This window comes from Lactuca serriola, chromosome 2, assembly GCF_051521515.1.
Source record: "Lactuca serriola cultivar US96UC23 chromosome 2, Lser_US96UC23_V15, whole genome shotgun sequence".
NCBI lineage: Eukaryota > Viridiplantae > Streptophyta > Magnoliopsida > Asterales > Asteraceae > Lactuca > Lactuca serriola.
Window position 1 is genome coordinate 149,156,833 of NC_136409.1, and position 20,322 is coordinate 149,177,154.

The window sequence follows — 20,322 nt, forward strand, 5'->3', positions numbered from 1 at the left end:
ATATATATATATATATATATATATATATATATATATATATATATATATATATATATTCAAATGTTTTCACTATCTATTGTATGCCTATATGATTGATTCTGGACCAATCATTTTAGTTATTTTAAGAAAGTAATTAATGTTTATTAAATGCAGAAGATGTAATTAATACCTATTATATCTTCAACATGTAATATGCATTAATTACTTTTTTAAAATAAATAAAATGATTAGTTCAGAATCAATCATACATACATACAATAGATAGTGAAAACAAAATAACCTAACCTCTATATATATATATATATATATATATATATATATATATATATATATATATATATATATATATATATATATATATATATATATATATATATATAGTCAGTAGGTTCCTGTAATCTGTACCATAGAATGAAGTTTTTAAGTTATATTTCTTCAATAAAATTTCATTGAGATTCGAGATTGAAGAAGGATTGAGCAAATAGTTTTTCTTGCTTTTTTAAGGAGCTGCCATGAGTGATTAGTTTCCTAATTTTGGTGGTGACAAAACAAATAATAATCTCCCTCTCTTTAACAGAAGTTGAATACGAATAAGGTAATAGGTCCATGAGACACATCAATATTCTCTTATAATCTGATTAAGAGCTTTGCTATTATCAACAATCACATCAAGAGTTCTTACAATAAATTGGAGTTCTTATGAAATTTTTTGTCAGATTCGTAGCTACCGAGTCTTAACCTTTTGCGGAAGGTATATTTCTTAGACTTGTGCTTTTTATTAATCAATTAACGGACAACTTGTTCATATTTTCTAAATTTCATGAATCATAAGCTTTGTTTTTGTTTTACTAAAGTAAGTTCACATTAAAAGTTATAAATATTCGTATTAAATTAATTAAATGTATTACCGCTGTTATTTATTTATTTATTTATTTATTTTTGTATTTACCACTCATCCAACTCCAAGTGTTTTTTCGAGTCATGTAAAATATAAATTCTGAATAACTGTATATATTTATTAAATAATATAAACTGTTTATAGAAACACTATTATACATTCCCCAATATTCTAAAAGTTTTGGTAAAATTTTTAAAAATCACGATGTGGATAATAACACGAAATCGACGTGAAATGTACAAACACCAGTAGAAGAAGAACGAAAAAGTGCTTTTTACCCTGGCTCTGTCTTCCACACCTCCTCTCTCAAAAACATCGATTTCACAAAGGTTTTGGGACCCTAGTTGAAGAAACACTTCATTTGTGTTTTCTTGGTTATAATACCAAAAATGAAGCACTCGAAACCAGAAGCATTGCCACCACCTCCGCCTGTGATTCCATCCAATTTTGCTCCGGCAAAATTCGATCAGTCAAACCGCCGTCCGATGGCTAGGAGTGAACTTGGCACTAAAGGCCAAAGGATCTCTCTGTTGACCAACCATTTCAATGTGAAATTAAGCAGGACTAATGACCATTTCTATCAATACAATGTATCTCTTCAACTCTTTTGGCTTCTAATTTGCAAATATTTTGTTATTAAACATTTGAAGTATTGAAAGGCGTCTGGGTTTATGTTAAACTTAAAGACTTAAAGTTCAAAGAAATGAAGGTTTCAATCGCTAAAGTCAAAACTGAATTCTTTGACTTGGACTTGTAAAAGTTTCTCACTTTGGATTGTATGTTGTTTCAAAAGGTCCAATTTTTGAATCGTGAGTGTCAATAAAGTTTATTGAATGTCAAAATTGATTAGGATTGTGTTTAAAGTTTAGCAATTATGTATAAGTTGACCAATTCAATAAACAATAATAAACTATGGAAATCCTTATGAAAAGTTTTAATTTAATGAAAACTAGGTTAATTTGAAGCTTTAAAGTCAAAAGTTGATTCTTTGATGTGCATCATCGAGGATGGATTTGTCCTCTTCTAAAACGCCAAATTTTGAATTTTGAGTGTCAAATATGATATAACTGAAAGTCAATTTCAAACATTCAAACTTGAAATTTGAAAAACATGACAAAATCTGAAACTCTGTTAAGCCTTTGATCAGGTTGCGTTTTTCAATGAAGATGGAAATCCTGTTGAATCAAAAGGTATAGGTAGAAGATTACTAGATATGGTCCATAAAACTTATGAGTCTGAAATGGGTGGTAAAGAGGTCGCGTTTGATGGTGAAAAGACACTTTTTACAGTCGGTGCTTTACCAGGGACTAAACTCGAGTTCATAGTTGTGTTGGAGAACGCCTCTTCAAATAGGTATACAATTATGTTAAATACTTTTGTCTATTTTTGATATTTTTAAGGATCTTGTTGCTAACATGTGTTGTTTGTATAGAACTATACGAGGTGAAACCAAGAGATCAAGGCGTCTGCCTCAATCCAAACCATATAAGGTAACACTAAGTTATGCCACGAAGATCCCGATTCAAGCCATTGTTAATGCACTTAAAGGTCAAGATTCTGAGCAATTCAATGATGCTATGAGGGTTTTCGATGTTCTTTTGAGACAACATGCTGCAAAACAGTAAGCCATGCACATGCAAACATAATTTTTTATTTGTATTATTCATGTTAAATAAACCTTAATCATGTTTTGTTTGAAATATACACAGAGGTTGTCTTCTTGTTAGACAATGCTATTTTAAGAACGACCCAAGAAACTTCATAGACATTGGAGGTGGTGTTATGGGTTGCAAGGGTTTTCATTCCAGTTTTCATGCCACACAATCTGGTTTTAGTTTGAACATTGGTAAAAAAGACTAAAGATTTCAACTTTTTTTTTTGGCTAATTTTTAAAATTTATAATGATGTGACGGATTAATTGATTATCAATCGACATTGATTTGATTCTTTTATAGATGTGTCGACTACAATGATAGTCAAACCAGGGAAAGTTGTGGACTTTCTTCTTGAAAACCAAAATGTTTGTTGCATCAAGGAGATCGATTGGCTTAAGGTAACGAATTTTTTTGTTTTGAATCTATTACTAGCTTTTACTAATTTATATTTTTTTTGGGTGATAATTAAGGCAAGAAGAACGTTGAAGAACCTTCGTATCAAGACCTTCCCCTCTAATCTCCATTATAAGATTATTGGGTTGAGCGAAAAAACATGCAGAGAACAGACGTAGGTCCTATTTGTTCATGTGTTTCATGTTTTCATTTGTTTTTAATATATATTTTTTTTTGTAGGTTTTCATTGAAAAAGAATAAGCACAGAGATGAGGCCATTGATATAACAGTGTATCAATACTTTGTTGAGTATCACCATAAACATCTCGAATACTCTGCAGATTATCCATGTCTTGTCGTTGGAAAACTAAAGAGCCCAACGTATATCCCATTAGAGGTGAATAAATCTTTTTAAATTTTGTTAACATTAATTAATCAACCAAACCCAATATCTAAATCTTTTTGTGTTGGTTATAGTTGTGCGAATTGATATCTCTACAATGCTACACCAAACCCTTATCAAATTCACAAAGAGCTTCACTAGTTAAATCAAGACAAAAGCCTCAAGATCAAATGCGAGCCTTGATGGGTGTAAGCTTTTGTTTACCTTACTCAATTAATTATGAAAATCAAGAATTCTAAATGGTGATTAACGTTTCGAAGGAACTAAAGCAAAGTAACTATGATGCCGATCCTCTTATCAATGCCACTGGGATTACAATCAGCAATACTTTCACTAAACTTGAGGGTCGTGTTCTCGATCCTCCAAAGGTAAACATGTTTTTCTTAAAAATTATATTAATTTTTTGTACATTACATTCATGCACGTGTGGTTTGTATTCGTTGTAGTTAAAACTTGGGAGTGGAAGATACTTGGTTCCTAGTGGTGGTAGATGGAGTTTCAACAACAAGGTCACACGTTCTTCATTTTGTTCTTTTATTTTTAAACTTTTTAGCCATTTCCTAATGTCACTTAATTTCTTGATCTAACATTTAAATATATATATATATGGTTTCAGACATTTGTTGAGCCAACAAGGATCACACATTGGGCGATTGTCAACTTTTCTTCATGTTGTGACATGAATACCCTTCGTAGAGATCTTCCGAGGTGTTCCCAAGCCAAAGGACTTGTGAGTTCACTCACATATAATATAATACATCTATTGTGATGATATATATAACATGAAAAATATGAATTCGAGTGATGCTTGTAGGATCTTGATCCACCATCTGCTGTAATCCATGAGAATTCTCAATTTAGGTGTAGTCCGGCTCATGTTCGTGTAGACAAGATGTTTGAAGCTATAAGAAAAAGACTTTCCAGCCCCCCTACGTTTATTCTATGTATCCTCCCTGAACGAAAAAATTCAGACATCTATGGTTTTTACCTTTTTTCTTCGTCTTTTAATGTTTACTGTATTTGTTATGATTATATTGGAACCGGAGCTGAGACTGATGTCAATTGTATTAATCACAGGTCCATGGAAGCGAAAATGCCTTGTGGACCTTGGGATCGTCACACAGTGCATTGCCCCGATTAAGATCGACCACCAGTATGTCACAAACATGCTTATGAAGATCAACGCTAAGGTCTTATTTATGAACAAAATTAACATGATTCTACTTTTTTTTTTTTTTTAAATATCCTAAAAAACTCGATTCATATTTTATTTATTTTTTTTATTTTAATTCAGATGGGTGGAATAAACTCTTTGTTGTCAATGGAGTTTGCAAATGCTATACCATTGGTGTCACGGACTCCCACTATAATCTTTGGGATGGATGTCTCTCATGGGTCACCTGGACGTGCAGATGTTCCTTCAATTGCTGCTGTACGTAATAATTAATATTCTTTTTTTTTCTTAATCCTTATCAAATAAAAATGATTTATTAAATATAAGTATATGTTTAGGTTGTAAGCTCGAGGAAATGGCCACAAATTTCGCGATACAGGGCGTCTTTTCGTGCACAGGCTGCAAGATTAGAGATGATCGATGGCTTGTTTGAGCCTGTTTCAGAGGATAAAGATGAAGGAATGATAAGGTTCAGTTAATCATAAACATTTCCAGATCTTTCAGTGGTTTTGGAATCTTGATTGTTATAAGGTTTTGATGTTTATATGATTTCAGGGAGCTGTTGGATGACTTCTATTTAAGCACTCCAAAATTGAAACCGAAGAACATAATTATATTCAGAGATGGTGTAAGCGAATCGCAGTTTAATCAGGTACTCAACATCGAGCTTAATCAAATCATTGAAGCGTGTAAGTTCTTGGATGAACAATGGGATCCGAAGTTTCTAGTGATTGTAGCACAAAAGAGGCATCACACCAAGTTCTTCCAAGCCAATTCAGAAGCCAATGTCCCACCAGGTTGCCGATTCATCCGATTCTTATAAATTATGATTTAGAAGAACAAAAAAAAATCAATTCTTTTTTGTGTTCTTGTGTTACAGGGACAATCGTTGATAATAAAGTCTGTCATCCAAAGAACAACGACTTCTATTTATGCGCTCAAAATGGAAAAATTGTGAGTATCATGAACTTTAACGCATTTGGTAGAAATGATTTTCAGTAAAAAAATGTTTTGAATCGATTATATTTTGGATTTTTAGGGGACTACACGACCCACACATTACCATGTGCTTCTAGATCAGATTAAGTTTTCTGCTGATGAGTTACAAGAGCTTGTTCATTCGCTATCCTATGTGTAAGTTGATGAAAATTAACTTACTTTTTTAAAATATTAGGGCAAAATTAGTGTTTGATTTGGGGATTTTAGGTGTTGCAGTTACCAAAGGAGCACAACTGCTATCTCTGCAGGTAAATATGCTACAAAAAGACATTCGTTTCGATACATGTGTTTACTGATTAGCCCTAAATATTAGGAATTTGATGATGTTTAATTGATCGAGTGTCCAGTTGCTCCGATCCGCTATGCCCACTTGGCAGCAGGACAGGTGGCACAGTTTGTGAAGTTTGATGACATGTCAGACACTGCGTCTAGTCACAGTGGTGGTGATGCAGGTGGTTTCACCCAGTTACCTAAGCTTCACCATAAGGTATCCAGTTCGATGTTCTTCTGCTGAACAACAATGGTGATGATCAGTTTTATGAGATTTTTATAAAAACATGAATTCTTATGTTAGTTTGAAAACAATCTATAATATTGTTTTCCATTCGTTTGATTGAAAATGATAATCTAAATTACGTAAGTAGCATTTGATACGTAGTAATCGGAGTGAGAATGTAATGAAGCATCAAGGTGGAATGAAAAAAATAATAATGATCATATTTGGTTGTCATCAAGGAATGAAATACAGTATTGCTCGTGGTATGTGATTCTTTCTCCCGTGTTGATTTTCATTCCATGGGGAATGGTGTTTTTTTTTTTTCTTTCCTTCCAAGGAATGATATATATTATAATCAATAATTACTTTAACTAATATAATCTTCAATAGTATTAATCTTGTTAATTTTTTTAAATCTTTAATTTAAATCTCTTTTATTTTTAAAAATAGATAAATTAATTTTTCTTGTAATAATATTTTAAGATTTAATGATATCTATTTCTTTATATTTTGTAAATCTTTTTAGACTATAAATATTAATAAAAAAAACAATTTGCAAATCATATAACATGCATCTTGAACAAATAAATATATCTTTATATTCAATCTATTTAACAATAGATCTTATTTAATTTAATTTATTATTGTAAATTATCATTCTTTGTTTTCTATTTATTTATAAGAAATAGATGTTTGAATGATATATTTTATTTTTTCGAGTCAATCATACGTAAAGATTGAATATAATGATCTATTTCATTGTAAGACAAAATTGGTGCTTAATAGATGAACGAAAACAACTTCTTATTATAACTCAAGAAAATAACGGAAAACTTAGGATATATATATATATATATATATATATATATATATATATATATATATATATATATATATATATATATATATATATATATATATATATATATATATATATGACGAACAAAACAAATGAATCACTAGATGAATCAAAAATAACATGATTCACAAAAAACTTTCTCAAAAAAATATTTCGATGATTCTTTTATACAATGATATTGTTATTATTCACTAAAATTGTCATACAAGTAATTTTTACTTAATTTACTTAAAAATGAATCATGAATATGTTTTTTTCAGAATTTTTTTTGTGAATCATCTTACTTTTGAATCATCTAATGATTCATTTTGTTTGTTCGTTAGAAAAATATGTAGAAAAAAACTTCTTACCTTCCTACCAAAATTTTTCTTCTTATTTGATCTTGACTCTCTCTCTCTCTCTCTCTCTCTCCATATATATATATATATATATATATATATATATATATATATATATATATATATATATATATATATATATCATAATCCTTGCTCACCAAGAAAACGTGATTCAAAGGAAACTTGATCCTTACCATAATTCCTAGTATCCTATTCGCACTAGGATTCCTAATTGCCTTTCATACACGGACTGGTGCATAAAGGTAAATCAGGAAATTACATAATATTTACCCCTATAATTTCTGATTTGAGAGGTCTTCCAATCCAAACAACTTGTGTATTTCAGTAAACTCAATTTTTTGCAAGTGCTTTTGTTAGAATGTTAGCTCTTTGCTATTTTTCGTTGATGTGCTCCACCATGATTTCCTTTTCATCCAGCCTCTCATGTATGTAGTGAAACCGAGACTTGATGTGCTTACTTCGACCATGAAAAGCTAGATTCTTGATTATTGCTATTACAGAAGTGTTGTCAATTCTTAATACCACCTCTTGTATCTTCTCACCAGTTATCTCAATTACATGATCACGAAGACATGTAGCTAGACAACTTGATACACTTGTGGCCATATACTCAGCTTTACATGTAGATAGTGCAACGATTTATAGTTTTTGTGAGCACGACATAATTGGTGACTTGTTCAGATAAAAAATATGACTATGTATACTTCTTCTATCATCTTCATCAATATTGTGATTGCTATTACTACAACCAAAAATGTTGATAGATCCTCCTCGAGTGTAACGTACCCCATATCCAAGAGTTCCTTTTACATACCTTACGATTTGTTTGATGGCTACCATGTGAGACTTCTATGGTTCTTTCATATACCGATTTGTAATGCCAACTGCATACGAGAGTTCCTTTTACATACCTTAGGGTTATGTGTAGAATCGTCATTTTCATTCCAATACCACCCCTTTTGTTCGTAAAAAACAACATCTCTTGACACTATAATCTTTTGTTTCACTGGATTATAGAGTCGATGTCCTTTGGTTTTGGGTTCTGTTCCAAAATGTATTGTTTTTGTTGAACGATCATCAAGTTTCTTCATATGAGGTCCTATAGCCTTCGAGTAAGCTACACGTCCAAACACTCGTAGATGTCCAGTATTTGGCTATCGATTGTGGTAAGCTTCATATGGCGTCATCTCTTTTACCACTCTGGTTAGTATTCTATTTATAATGTGAGCTGCATGATGTACAACTTCACCCTAAAACTTGTTTGGAACTTGTTTTGCTTTTAACATACTTCTAGTCATCTCAAGAAGGGTACAGTTTCTTCTTTCAACCACGTCATATTGCTATAGTGTGTATGGAGCTGCAAGGTGCCTCAACATTCCATGATCTTCACAAAACTTGTAACGCCCGTAGATCCGGGCTACTCAATTTAGAGACGATAAGCATCAAAAATGACTTTTTGATGGAAGATTATTTAGAAGGATTAATCTTAACCAAGTTGTAGTATATGTCACAAGGTTTCTGTGCATATAAAGAACGCCAGAATCCGAGTTATAACGAAGAAGTTATGACATGTCGAAGTTTCGCGACAGAACCGGCAAGACCCGGCGTGACCCAGCGCGGCGTAAATAGTGAATTTAAGGTAGATAGATATCTATCCTTAGTGATCTAAACGAGAGTCGAATACGTCTTCGATAGTAGTCCAACTATAAAAAGACAGACGAAAACGGAGTTCAGATGAAGGAGTTATGAATTCCGAACGAAGTTTTCCTGTCCCAGCCTACTAAAGCTAATATATAAGTAATATATTTATAATATATTAAAAATAAAGTCAAAATTTGTCACACCCCAAAACCAAGAACGGCGGAAACGTTCTGGGGCGGAGGACGTCATGTACAGTATCACAACAATGAAAAGTAGTAAACAAGCAACAACATCATCCATTGCATTAATAATATAATTTTAATACAAGTGTTCTGTCAAATTATAATAGACACTAAAGAATAAATCAAAATGAAAGATGCGCCTTGAACGAGCACCATCTCCCCTGAACCTTGCATCGGTACATGTCTATGGTTGACCTGAGGATACAAGTTATTTTGAAAGAGAGTATCAGTTTTAAAGCTGGTGAGATCATAAGTATTTGTGTCGTACTTCGTAAGTAAGTATTTGTATGTATATGAATTGTAAGTATTGAGAATGTATATGAACTGTAAGTATAAAAATGTATATGAATTGTAAGTATAAAAATGTTTTGTATGATCCTAGGAAGCCCTATTCCTATTAATCGTATCCTTCTACCAAGGCATCTAGTGTCTGTGTGTATGACTCTTGTAAGAGAGTGTATTTTCCCAAATCTGACTATCATTAACAAAAAATATAGTTTCTACATTACCGTGCGTCGTGTGAAAACTCACGAAGTGAATGTAATGGGAAAATGAAATAGTACTATGGTGTAGTGTCGAACTACAACCGTACTAATTACCTACAGTCTAGGGTAATTCTTCTAAGTACTGTAGTATTTGTAATAAATAACTACTTTTGTACTCAATTGCCTTATTTGAGGGATAAGGTATAATGTGATGGCTAGATCCCAGGCTATAGGCTTCCATGTCAAAGGGATTTTGAGACCTTTACACGCCCATGCATATCTGCACTACGTGACACATCCACATTACTATGATCATGTATACCCGATATAACTATTACAATTGCGTTGTGATTCATCGGTATAGTTAGATCCTGAACTTGTTCCATGCTATAGCACCTAGTGACGTCTGTCCTATGTATATGTAAGCGTACTCATGTAAGTGTGATCATGTAATTGTACTCATGTAAGTGTAATCATGTAAACATATCTTTTTAATAGTATAGTAATGTACGGTAATGTTCTACGTGTGCTAGCTGTAATGTGTGTTCTCTCTCTATCTAGCATGTATAATAATGTACTGTGTATACTAGCTGTAATGTGTGTTCTCTCTCTATCTAGCAAGTATTGACTCATGAATGAACTGACTCATTGTATGATATTGTGTTCTAGTAATAGTTCTAGTATCTTCATAAACTACCCATATGGTAGCTTACTAGTAATATAACTGGTACGTATGAACATGGATGTATACCCTTGCTACCCAAGGGCATTGGATGAACTAGAAGGACCTTTATTACTATATATGTACATATGATATATAACTAATATTTAACCAACCTTCAGACGGATACCCGATGTCCCACCAGACTACATCTTAAGCGCGAAAAGGAAATAGGGTGGATAGCCTTCCTAAGTCTTTTAAACATTTCTTATATAACTATACATATAGAGGCATGCAATTTATAATATAAAAGCATAAAATAAGTTTTGTAAAACCTTTGATCATAATTATTATCTAAGAAAAGATCGACTTGATGTCAATCTATAAAACGGTTTGAAAGCATGGGTTTGATAAAACAGTTTAAGTATAAATAAACATTTATTTGAAACACAATTGTAAATAAGTTTGAAATGGAACATACAAAGTAAAATGTACAGTTTAATAAGGAGTTTTAAACATATGAAGTGTTTATAAAAATCATTTGAAGGAAACTGTTTGGTAAAACGGCTAATGAGTAGCCAATCATTTGAATGCTGCTTATCAATCACATGTGATTGATATAATAACTAGCATGATTCTACTTGTATCCCCCCATAAAACATTTAAAAACAGTTAAGACATTGATTAAGGAGGTATGAACTCACCTGTTGCGAGTGGATCGGAAGGAATTGTCGGATAAGTGCTTGGTGTCAAGTGAAGACTTAGACACGCACATAGATCCTAATTACATATGAGGACATATGTATATAAACAATTAGTCTTTAAACAACTAATAAACAAGGTCAAGAAACTCTAAAGCATGACAAAAACTTTGTATAAGTGTTATAACTATTAAGGAGTGCATCTAAGTGTTGTAGGGAAAGGCTAGTATGATTGGGGTTCAAAGAACACTCTTAAAATGAGTTTACTCCCTAAGGACCAACACCCCTTGAGTTTACGGTCGTAAACACCTAACCTTTTGACCATTTGTTGGTTTGGAGTCTTCTAAGCTATTCCAAGCATTCCTACTTCATGATTTAGCCTTAGGAAGTTTTGTGTGGCATCAAAACACTCCTAAATGGAGTTCACGGTCTAAGGACCATTTCTCCATGAGTTTACTACCTTAAAATCATGAGTTTACTACCTTAAACTCATGATTTTACTACCTTAAACTCACAAGTTTGGTATTTGGGGGGTTTTCAAGTCCTTAGCTCAATCATGGCACTAGTCTAGGTTAGATTCTAGGCATAAGGAACAACCATGGGACATTTATGGGACTTTTACACATCATTTGAGGTGTTTACGGTTTTGGGAGATCCCCAAACCGTAAACACATAAAAATATATGATTTTGGTGCTTTTTGTGTGATACACTCATCAAGGATGGATCTAGACAAGTCCCTAAGGCATTGTGAAGCATCTAGACACCCTAAGGCACTATATTTGGTGTTTACGGTTTTGGGAGTCTCCCAAAACTGTGAACACCTTGTTCTTGGTGTTCTTGGGACTTTTCCTTGGTATAAACATGTATAGCTAGCTTTAAATGACTCTAGGATAGAAGTACTTACATTGTGGAAGCTTGAAACACTACTAGAAAAACAGCCTTTTACGACGCTCATTGCGCGTCGTAAAAGGCTCAGACGACGCGCAAATGCGTGTCAAGGAAGGCCCTGTCATAAAGAGAGACGACGCGCATTTACGACGCTCATTTACGACGCACGTTTACGACACGCAATGCGTATCAAGGAAGGCCCTGTCATAAAGGAAGACGACACGCATTCGTGTGTCGTAACCTTACGACGCGCGTGTTAATGACACGCAATGCGTATCAAGAAAGCCCATGTCAAGAAAGGCCATGTCATAAATGAAGACGACACACATTTTTTGCGTATCGTAAATTTAAATGTTTAAAAAAAATTCATATATTTATTAATTTTTAAATTAAATTTGCATTTAATTTCTCATAATAGAAATAAAATACCATATACAAAAAATACAATCCATTGCATAATATAAAATAAAATTTCATACTCAAAAAATAAAATAAATTGCACAAATTATAATGTCATACAAAGAATCATTCAAATGTTAAACAAAAATAATACATTGCTTACATGGGTTATACATTCCTATAAAACTAACAAATAATCATACAACTCTGTTTGTTACTGGAAAGGAATGTCAAACATGATTACAAGTCTCCCTTAATCTTGATTACTCACCTGCTTAAGTAGAATGTTGTTGTTGAGAAGGTTACCTAGCAACAGAGAAAAACACCACACCTCTCCCACAATCACAACATCATTTACAAATAAAGGGTTGTCAATTACTTTCATTAAGACTTTCATTCAATCACAAAAATATTAAATAAAAGGGTGAAAAAGTAACTTACTTTTGATAAGTTGATCTCCCTTAGAGCAAACACAGCTAAAGCATTGAACAAGACCCTATTTCAAAATTTTATAAATACACAAATCATGATACCTGATATTGGAATACACACTTTGAGACATGAATTAATACGATTAGATTAACCTGGATACATAGGAAGTAAAGATGGAAGGTGCCAGAACTCCGGGGGCATTGGGTTGGTTCCTTCCCACTCGCACACACCAAGCCAGAACTCCACTTAATCCAGCACCAAAATAAGCCTGCATTCAGAAAGTTGCAGGGGTGAGTCACAATTCAAGAATCTGTTAAAATTTGAGGAATAACATGTTCAACCAAAACAATATTAGAAAACAGGGTTAAATGTGAAACATAGCAATGTAATAATTATCAAGGTGCTGGAATACTTGAAATCTAGATTATTTGCTTGTTTGTACATCCAGACGATTTTATCACGAACATAAGTCATGTTATCAACTTTCTGAAGAAGTATACCAAGACATTTGTAGGAGAAAAATACTCTCAATAAGATAATTTAATTAAAAAAATGTAATGATAATGATAATGAGTTCATACCTGTGAAGTAGTGCAGAATGCTCATCATCATATGTATAAAGCTCATACTGCTTTGCAAAAGCATTTCCAAGAGAAATGACCCAATCAATGTCTTGAACAACATCCAAAGTTTTTGCAAGAAACTGCAAACAAAAAAAGAAATAAATAACAATTAATGACATGAAAAGTAAAATCGCTATCCATATGAATTATAACACATACATTGATTGTCATATCATCCTACGTTTCTTGATAATTAAGGTCTTTAGTGTCACTGACAGCTTTCATTTTTGGAATCTAGAGCTTAACAAAACAATATATAAGTTAGAGTTAGGTCAAAGCATCATAACTAATCCAATTCCAAACACATTAAAAAATAAAAATAAATAAAGATTATTGCAATAGATGCAGGAATCTTGATTCTTGGCCTACAAACTACATAAAATCAGAAATAAAGACAAAGTGGAGCTTTAATCTTACCTTGAAAACAAACCAAAAATCAAGAATATACCATTCAAACCCAAGCCCAACAAGAATAAGTGACATGAACTCCCAAAATTTTATTGGTTCCATATTCGTTATAAAGTAAGCCTGGAAATTTAAAAAATAATAAAAACTCCATATATTATATTGTCTCAAGTAAAATTGAAAACGTTTATTTAAATTACCTCTCCTGCAGCTCTCTTTGAGGCAGATCCATCTGAAGCTAGAGCTCTTTCAGCACATACATGAGCATGTGCAACATTCTCAACATATGTGAAATCATACATGTTTGTTCCATCCCCTATAATAAACTGGTAATCCAAAAATCAACCAAAGAATGTAAAAATTAAAATCAGTTTCAATTAAATAGAGACTCAATAAAAACTTATATAATCGTTGTGGACGTGGACGTCTTGGCTTCCTTCACTTACTAGGTGTTCTAGAAATTGAGTTAGTAAACGAAGTCGGTTCCTGTAGGATTTAAAACAAATTGATATGTTAATAACAGTATGAGGATAAATACAAGTAAGAGAAGAAAAAACAAACCTTTTTTCACACTCATCCACAAGAGGCTGGACTGGAAGAAGAGATCGAACGGATAGGATTAAACCTTTCATGAAATCCTCGGGGCATTCATCGTCTAGGAGTTGTCCGACAACTAGGGGAGCATTCCCTGGGTTGACCTATAAAGATAACAGATAAGTCTTTAGATATACCTGAAATTTTGTTGGATGGAATTGAATGAGTGGTGATATTTTAATATTTTATACCTTCTGAACATAACCTTCGATATACTGAAGCATGTTGTTAGTATAAAGGTAGTGAGTGAGATCTGGAACAAAGCCAAAGCGATCACACACGTTGATTAATGGCCTTGCATCAGGAAGCTTGGCTTCCATTAGGAAATTCTTGGTCTTTTCAGCATCATAGAAATTTGATTCCCGTGTTACTCGTTCAACCTCCTTGATTTGCCCTGTCTTTGCAGCTGCCTCGATGTACTTGAAGTGTATGTCAGGATCCTCACTGTGATAATGATTGGTGTTGGTAAAATTGGAAGTATGCAAGCACGAAAGACAAAATCCAAGTTATCTGAAGAGAAAGAGATTACCTTGAGCTCAAATACGACCCCAAGAAGAAGTAAAGGCCTTCATATGATTTAAATTGTTCGAAAATTTTAATGCATGATTCAACACCCAGTTGCTCACAATACTCCTTGGCAACCTACATTCCATACAATAGTATCAGTACCAAATAGGTTCAACTCTGATGTTCAAATAATAACCATTAACATAGAAAAATCAGATCAATTGTTACCTGGACGATGATCTGAAGGTTTCCTCTTAAATTGATCAATAAAATGACACGTTTGATATCTGGCAACTCGTTGTAATGCTGCAAATAAATAAATCAAATAAGTGATAGAGGTTTTAAGGTAAAAAAAATATAAAAAAAAACAAGTAAATTCTGGACATTAACCAACCTGAAGGGCCCGGACATAAAGACCTGCTTTCTCACAAAGTTGAGCAATTCGAGGGCGATCATAGTGACTGAACATCCCATTAGCTAATATGGCATCAGGAACATTAGGGAATGTTACAAGGTTGATTTCAAGGACCTGTGGAAAATAAGAAGAATGAATCTAAAGTTGGTTTAATGAAAAGGTGATTATAAATTGTGTGTGAGGATATATCATATATGTAACCTTGGTTTGGAGGTGAGCATGTTCGGGTAAATTGGTTTTAAGAACATCCAAGAGGAAAGCTGTTGCCTCTCGTATCAAGTTCCTCTAAGGATATGGAAGAAAAAGTTTAAAATTAGTTTAACTAAGAAGTAATTTATTTAAATATTTAAAACTGTTTATGAAATGTTATAAGGATTGTTAACATGCCTGAAGGAAAAGATCTGTAATGGTGTTGTAATCAACAGGACAACCTCCTTCCATTTGGGACATCATTAAAGCAAAATTTACAGCACCCTGCAAAAAACAATTATGTTAATGATCTAACTTCCATGCACCTATATTTATGTCATCCAAATTGAGAATAGAGGATTTATAATAGTAAAACTTTTTCACTATTTTTTGTGCCACATCAGCGCCAACTCAACAGCCCAAAAACCTCAACATATTTCTATTATAGTAAATCACTGAGCTTATTTATGGGTCCTACCAATTTCAGTTTATTAATTAAAAAAAACTCTTATGGATGTTTAATACCTGAGGATCTGATCGAAGAATTGTTTGCAGAAGGAAGAGATAATCAGGTGAATACCCAACCTGCGTGAATTAAAGACAATTTTATAAGGATCTAAAGCAAGATGAAGACTAAATGTAGAGACATTAGTAAATTACTGCAGTTAAAGATATGCAACATACCTGCTTGGAGTAAATCAGAATTTTATCAAACTCCCTTCTTTCAGCAAAAGCTGCAACAACTTTGGGCGTGGCTCTAGCTTTTATGTAAATTTTTAATGCAAGATCATTGTCCACTGTCTACAATTCAAAGAAGATAACACAAATGTCAAAATTAGTAAAAACACAAAACCTTGTAAACTTCGAGCTGATGAAAGGCTTCTACCAATGGCTTTAATTAGAAGGAAGTTCAAGTAAACAATTGGATTTTCAAAGAAATTTGAGAGAATGCTGATTTATGTGTGTGTTGGAATCACCAAAAAAGATTCATGGAAAGCATTAAATCTAAGAAAGAATACGACCTGTGAGGTTCAAGAAAACCCCATCCGTTTACCTTCAATCACCAAAGACCACCACTTCTTCATTCTTCTTCCTTCGATCTGTCCAAACCCCAAAGGTCCTCCGATTTCTACCGATGACGGAGTCTAAGAAGCCAAGGAAGGCTCACCGGGAACCAATAATTTCCTCCTCCTCCTCATGAATAGATCGATCATCCTGATCTACCAGTCGTTACTTGCCCTACTCCATCGGACTAGTTGAGTCCCCTCCCTACATGTAATCTGCTGGCGACAAGGAAGAACAGCCAAGGAGACCGCCGGAGCACCTCCCCCCCCCAAGCTGTGGCAGACAAGAGAAGCGTCGCTGCTTCTCCCTTCTCCTTTTGTCAAATCGATCCCGCACCAGAGGTGCTTCCCCTTTCTCGATTGATTTCCATCATCGAGCCACCATGGCTGCTTGCGTTCCCATCTCCCTTTCTCGATAGATGAACCACGACCACCGGACCAAAACTCCCGCTACCTTCGTCATTTTAATTCCCCTTTTTCGATTTATCTGTGGGGAATAAGAAACAAACGAGAATCAATATTTGGATTCTAATATTGAGACTTGAGAGTATAATACTTAATTAGGGCTTTTTCTGAAAATTTCAACATCGAGTGGGGAATAAGAAAACTATTGGCGAGTATTCTCAATAACAGCAGAGAGATGAAGAAGGTGAAATTATAGCAACGATGAAGTAGATGAATGGAAATCAGAAGCCCTTTTTCTTGATTGAGATGATGAAGTCGAGAGATGGAGATGAAATCGTAACCTTCGATCTTTGATTGAGAAGTTGCACAACAGTGTGAGGAGAATGAAAGATGCGTGAAAATGCTTAGGGCAGGGAGGGTAGCGGGCTTTTCTAATTTTTTGGCTTTTCTTTTCCCGCTTGTAACTAAGGAACGCGCGTTCATTAAAATTATAAAGCGACACATATAGAGGGCGCGCATTTAAGGTACAGCGCCCTCCGTTTTTTTAATTTTTTTTTCTTTTGACACTATTTTAAAGGCACGCAATAATGCGTGACCTAAATCCTTAAATTTTTTGAAGAGATGACACTTTTTTAATGTCACGCTCGTATGCGTAACATATATTAATGAGTGTCGTAATTTGCGCGTCGTAAAAGGCTATTTTTCTAGTAGTGAAATGAACTTTAAGTCCAAGAATACTAGTGTGTGTTCTTGGTGTTTTGGAAAAACTAGTCAAAACACATAAATGAATGGATTAAAGGATGTACAATCACTAGATTAAGTGATATACTAACTTGAAAGGGTTAGAACACTTACTAGTTTGAAGATCTAGAACAAAATCTAGGATGATACTTGAAAGGATATTTTGGAGTTTACTCTTTTGGTGTTTGGGGAGTAAACTCAAGAATGACTAGTCTTGGGGAGTAAACTCATGTTTATGCATGAGTTTACGATTTTTGGATGATTTTTCGACCCAAACTTAAAAGTTTGGCTGCGAACTTCTAAGACACGAGGTGTTTGCGGTTTTTAAATTTCAAAACCCGAGACGGCACTTTCTTTCACCCGTTCATTTAAAGAATAATATTAAAATAATCAAACGAACTTATTTTTCCCAAAAACAAGTAAAAGTGAACTTGACTTATAATATGAAGTGATTGACTGCTAGGGTTTGACCGAATAAAAATTCCGGGTTGTCACAAAATTAGCCAATGGAGTCTAAACGAGAGTTGTAGAGCATAATCTCACCTACGCGTCAATATAAAGAACGTCGAAAACAGAGTTCGTATGCAAAAGTTATGAATTTCTGAAGTTCGGGGCGCGAAACCCCAAAATTGTCAGATACCACGACGTAGCAAGTCTTCTGACACCTCCGGGAGTCCCCCAGATGCAACTTGCGATGACGCATGCAGTGACGACCAACAATGTTAACAGATCCACCTCAAGTGTAACATACCCCATATCCAAGAGTTCCTTTTACATAGCTTAGGATTTGTTTGATGGCTACCATGTGAGACTTTTATGGTTCTTGCATATACCAACTTGTAATGCCAACTACATACGAGAGTTCCTTTTACATACCTTAGGATTATGTGTAGAATCGTCATTTTAATTCCAATTCCACCCTTTTTGTTCGTAAAAAATATCTCTTGACGCTACAATCTTCTGTTTCACTGGATCATAGAGTCGATGTCCTTTGCTTTCGGGTTCTATTCCAAAATGTATTGTTTTTGTTGAACGATCATCAAGTTTCTTCATATGAGGTCCTATATCCTTCGAGTAAGCTACACATCCAAACACCCGTAGATGTCCAATATTTGGTTATCGATTGTGGTAAGCTTCATATGGCATCATCTCTTTTACCACTTTGGTTAGTGTTCTATTTATAATGTGAGCTGCATGATGTACAAATTCACCCTAAAACTTGTTTGGAACTTGTTTTGCTTTTAACATACTTCTAATCATCTCAAGAAGGGTACAATTTCTTCTTTCAACCACGCCATATTGTTATAGTGTGTATGGAGCTACAAGGTGCCTCAACATTCCATGATCTTCACAAAACTTGTTAAAATCATGTGACGTGATGTAACAACGTGAATTTTCAAAACAATTTTTCATTTTAAAACACACTTTCATTCACACGATAATCATAAAAACATAATGTGTCCACTGTAACATAACAAAACATGTCCCAAGATCTCAATATCATAAACTCTATAAGTGGGTACGGATCATGTCGGCGCCTTCCCGCGATCCTCGCTAGTACCTGAAACACATAACACAACAACTGTAAGAATAAATGCTTAGTTAGTTCCCCAAAATACCACATACCCCACATACGCCTTTCCACGCCATGACTCTGTAGGATCTTCCTATCCATGTATCTCAGGGGACTTCCGTCCCAAACCCGCTAGACCTTTCGGTCCTACCCATATCAGCCTTCCAGTCCGTACCCTATTGACATTCCGGTCCATATCATCTTGACCTTCCGGTCCTTACCATACGTAACATACATAGCACATACATAAATATCATCTTGACCTTCCGGTCCTTATCATACATAACATACATAACACATACATATCACATAACCGCATATAGCACGTACATCATAGCATACAAGACCTTCCGGTCACACATAGGTATCCTTCCAGGTACAGTATAGTTAGAAGACTCACCTCAATGAAGTCGGATAAACTCTCGTGCTCAACGTCCCGACCTAGCCTCCTCCTATTATTCAAATAACATTCCCGATCAATACTCTCTCAGGATCTCATCTCTACAGACTGGGTAGAAGGCTATTCTACCCTTCCCTAAACTCTCCTGAATCAGTCTTGACCAGAACCCTAAAGTCAACGAAAGTCAACGGTCAACTTTGACCCAACTCGTTGAGTGCACAAAGGTGACTCGGCGAGTCCATGTGGGTCCTTTGAATCCTTTCATTTTCTCTTGGCTCATCGAGTCTTTCTTCCACTCGACGAGTCACACCTGTCACGAATCGCGGGGCAACCCTGACTCGACTCGTCGAGTCCGCTCATGGACTCAGCGAGTTCATTCCATGCTCACTCAAATGACCTTCTGAGGTCAGATCTGTTCCTTTAATCCATAGGTCTGACCTTCCCAAGCTCAATAAACACGAAAAGGTTCGAACTTGATACTCATGCAACGTCCAAATGACTCTACTTGATGATTTAGCCCCAAATACAACATCCTACGTTCATTTCTTCCATAACTCCTCATAAATCAAGATGGAATAAGTTCTCTAGACCACTATGGATCCAGATCTGATATCTAAACATGATAAGGGACCATATTCCCAACAAATCAACCCAATAAAGGGTATAGAAAACCCTAGATCCATGGATTTTTTAACAAAACAGAAAAAGGATCGATATGAT

The 20,322-nt window shown here is 34.3% G+C and overlaps 1 protein-coding gene across 1 annotated transcript; it reads left to right on the forward strand.

Moving 5' to 3' along the window:
- Nucleotides 1-1,195: 1,195 nt before the first annotated feature.
- Nucleotides 1,196-6,284, forward strand: LOC145090493 (protein argonaute 4A-like). The gene is made up of 20 exons (XM_079028672.1): nt 1,196-1,488; nt 2,046-2,251; nt 2,331-2,519; nt 2,608-2,744; nt 2,854-2,951; nt 3,024-3,121; nt 3,187-3,343; nt 3,424-3,537; nt 3,610-3,717; nt 3,796-3,858; nt 3,966-4,079; nt 4,164-4,329; nt 4,427-4,539; nt 4,644-4,781; nt 4,862-4,992; nt 5,079-5,320; nt 5,404-5,477; nt 5,563-5,657; nt 5,739-5,770; nt 5,870-6,284. Exons 1-20 carry the CDS (start codon nt 1,288-1,290, stop codon nt 6,034-6,036), a joined length of 2,643 nt encoding a protein of 880 aa, XP_078884798.1. The 5' UTR covers nt 1,196-1,287; the 3' UTR covers nt 6,037-6,284.
- The last annotated feature ends 14,038 nt before the right edge of the window (nt 6,285-20,322 follow it).

What these genes read in the sequence shown, in the direction of transcription:
- LOC145090493 (XM_079028672.1), top strand. Translation starts at nt 1,288, where the DNA reads ATGAAGCACTCGAAACCAGAAGCATTGCCACCACCTCCGCCTGTGATT. An exon ending in AGACAACATGCTGCAAAACA is followed by an intron (nt 2,520 to 2,607) that starts GTAAGCCATGCA and finishes AAATATACACAG; the next exon opens with AGGTTGTCTTCTTGTTAGAC. An exon ending in AGGAGATCGATTGGCTTAAG is followed by an intron (nt 2,952 to 3,023) that starts GTAACGAATTTT and finishes GTGATAATTAAG; the next exon opens with GCAAGAAGAACGTTGAAGAA.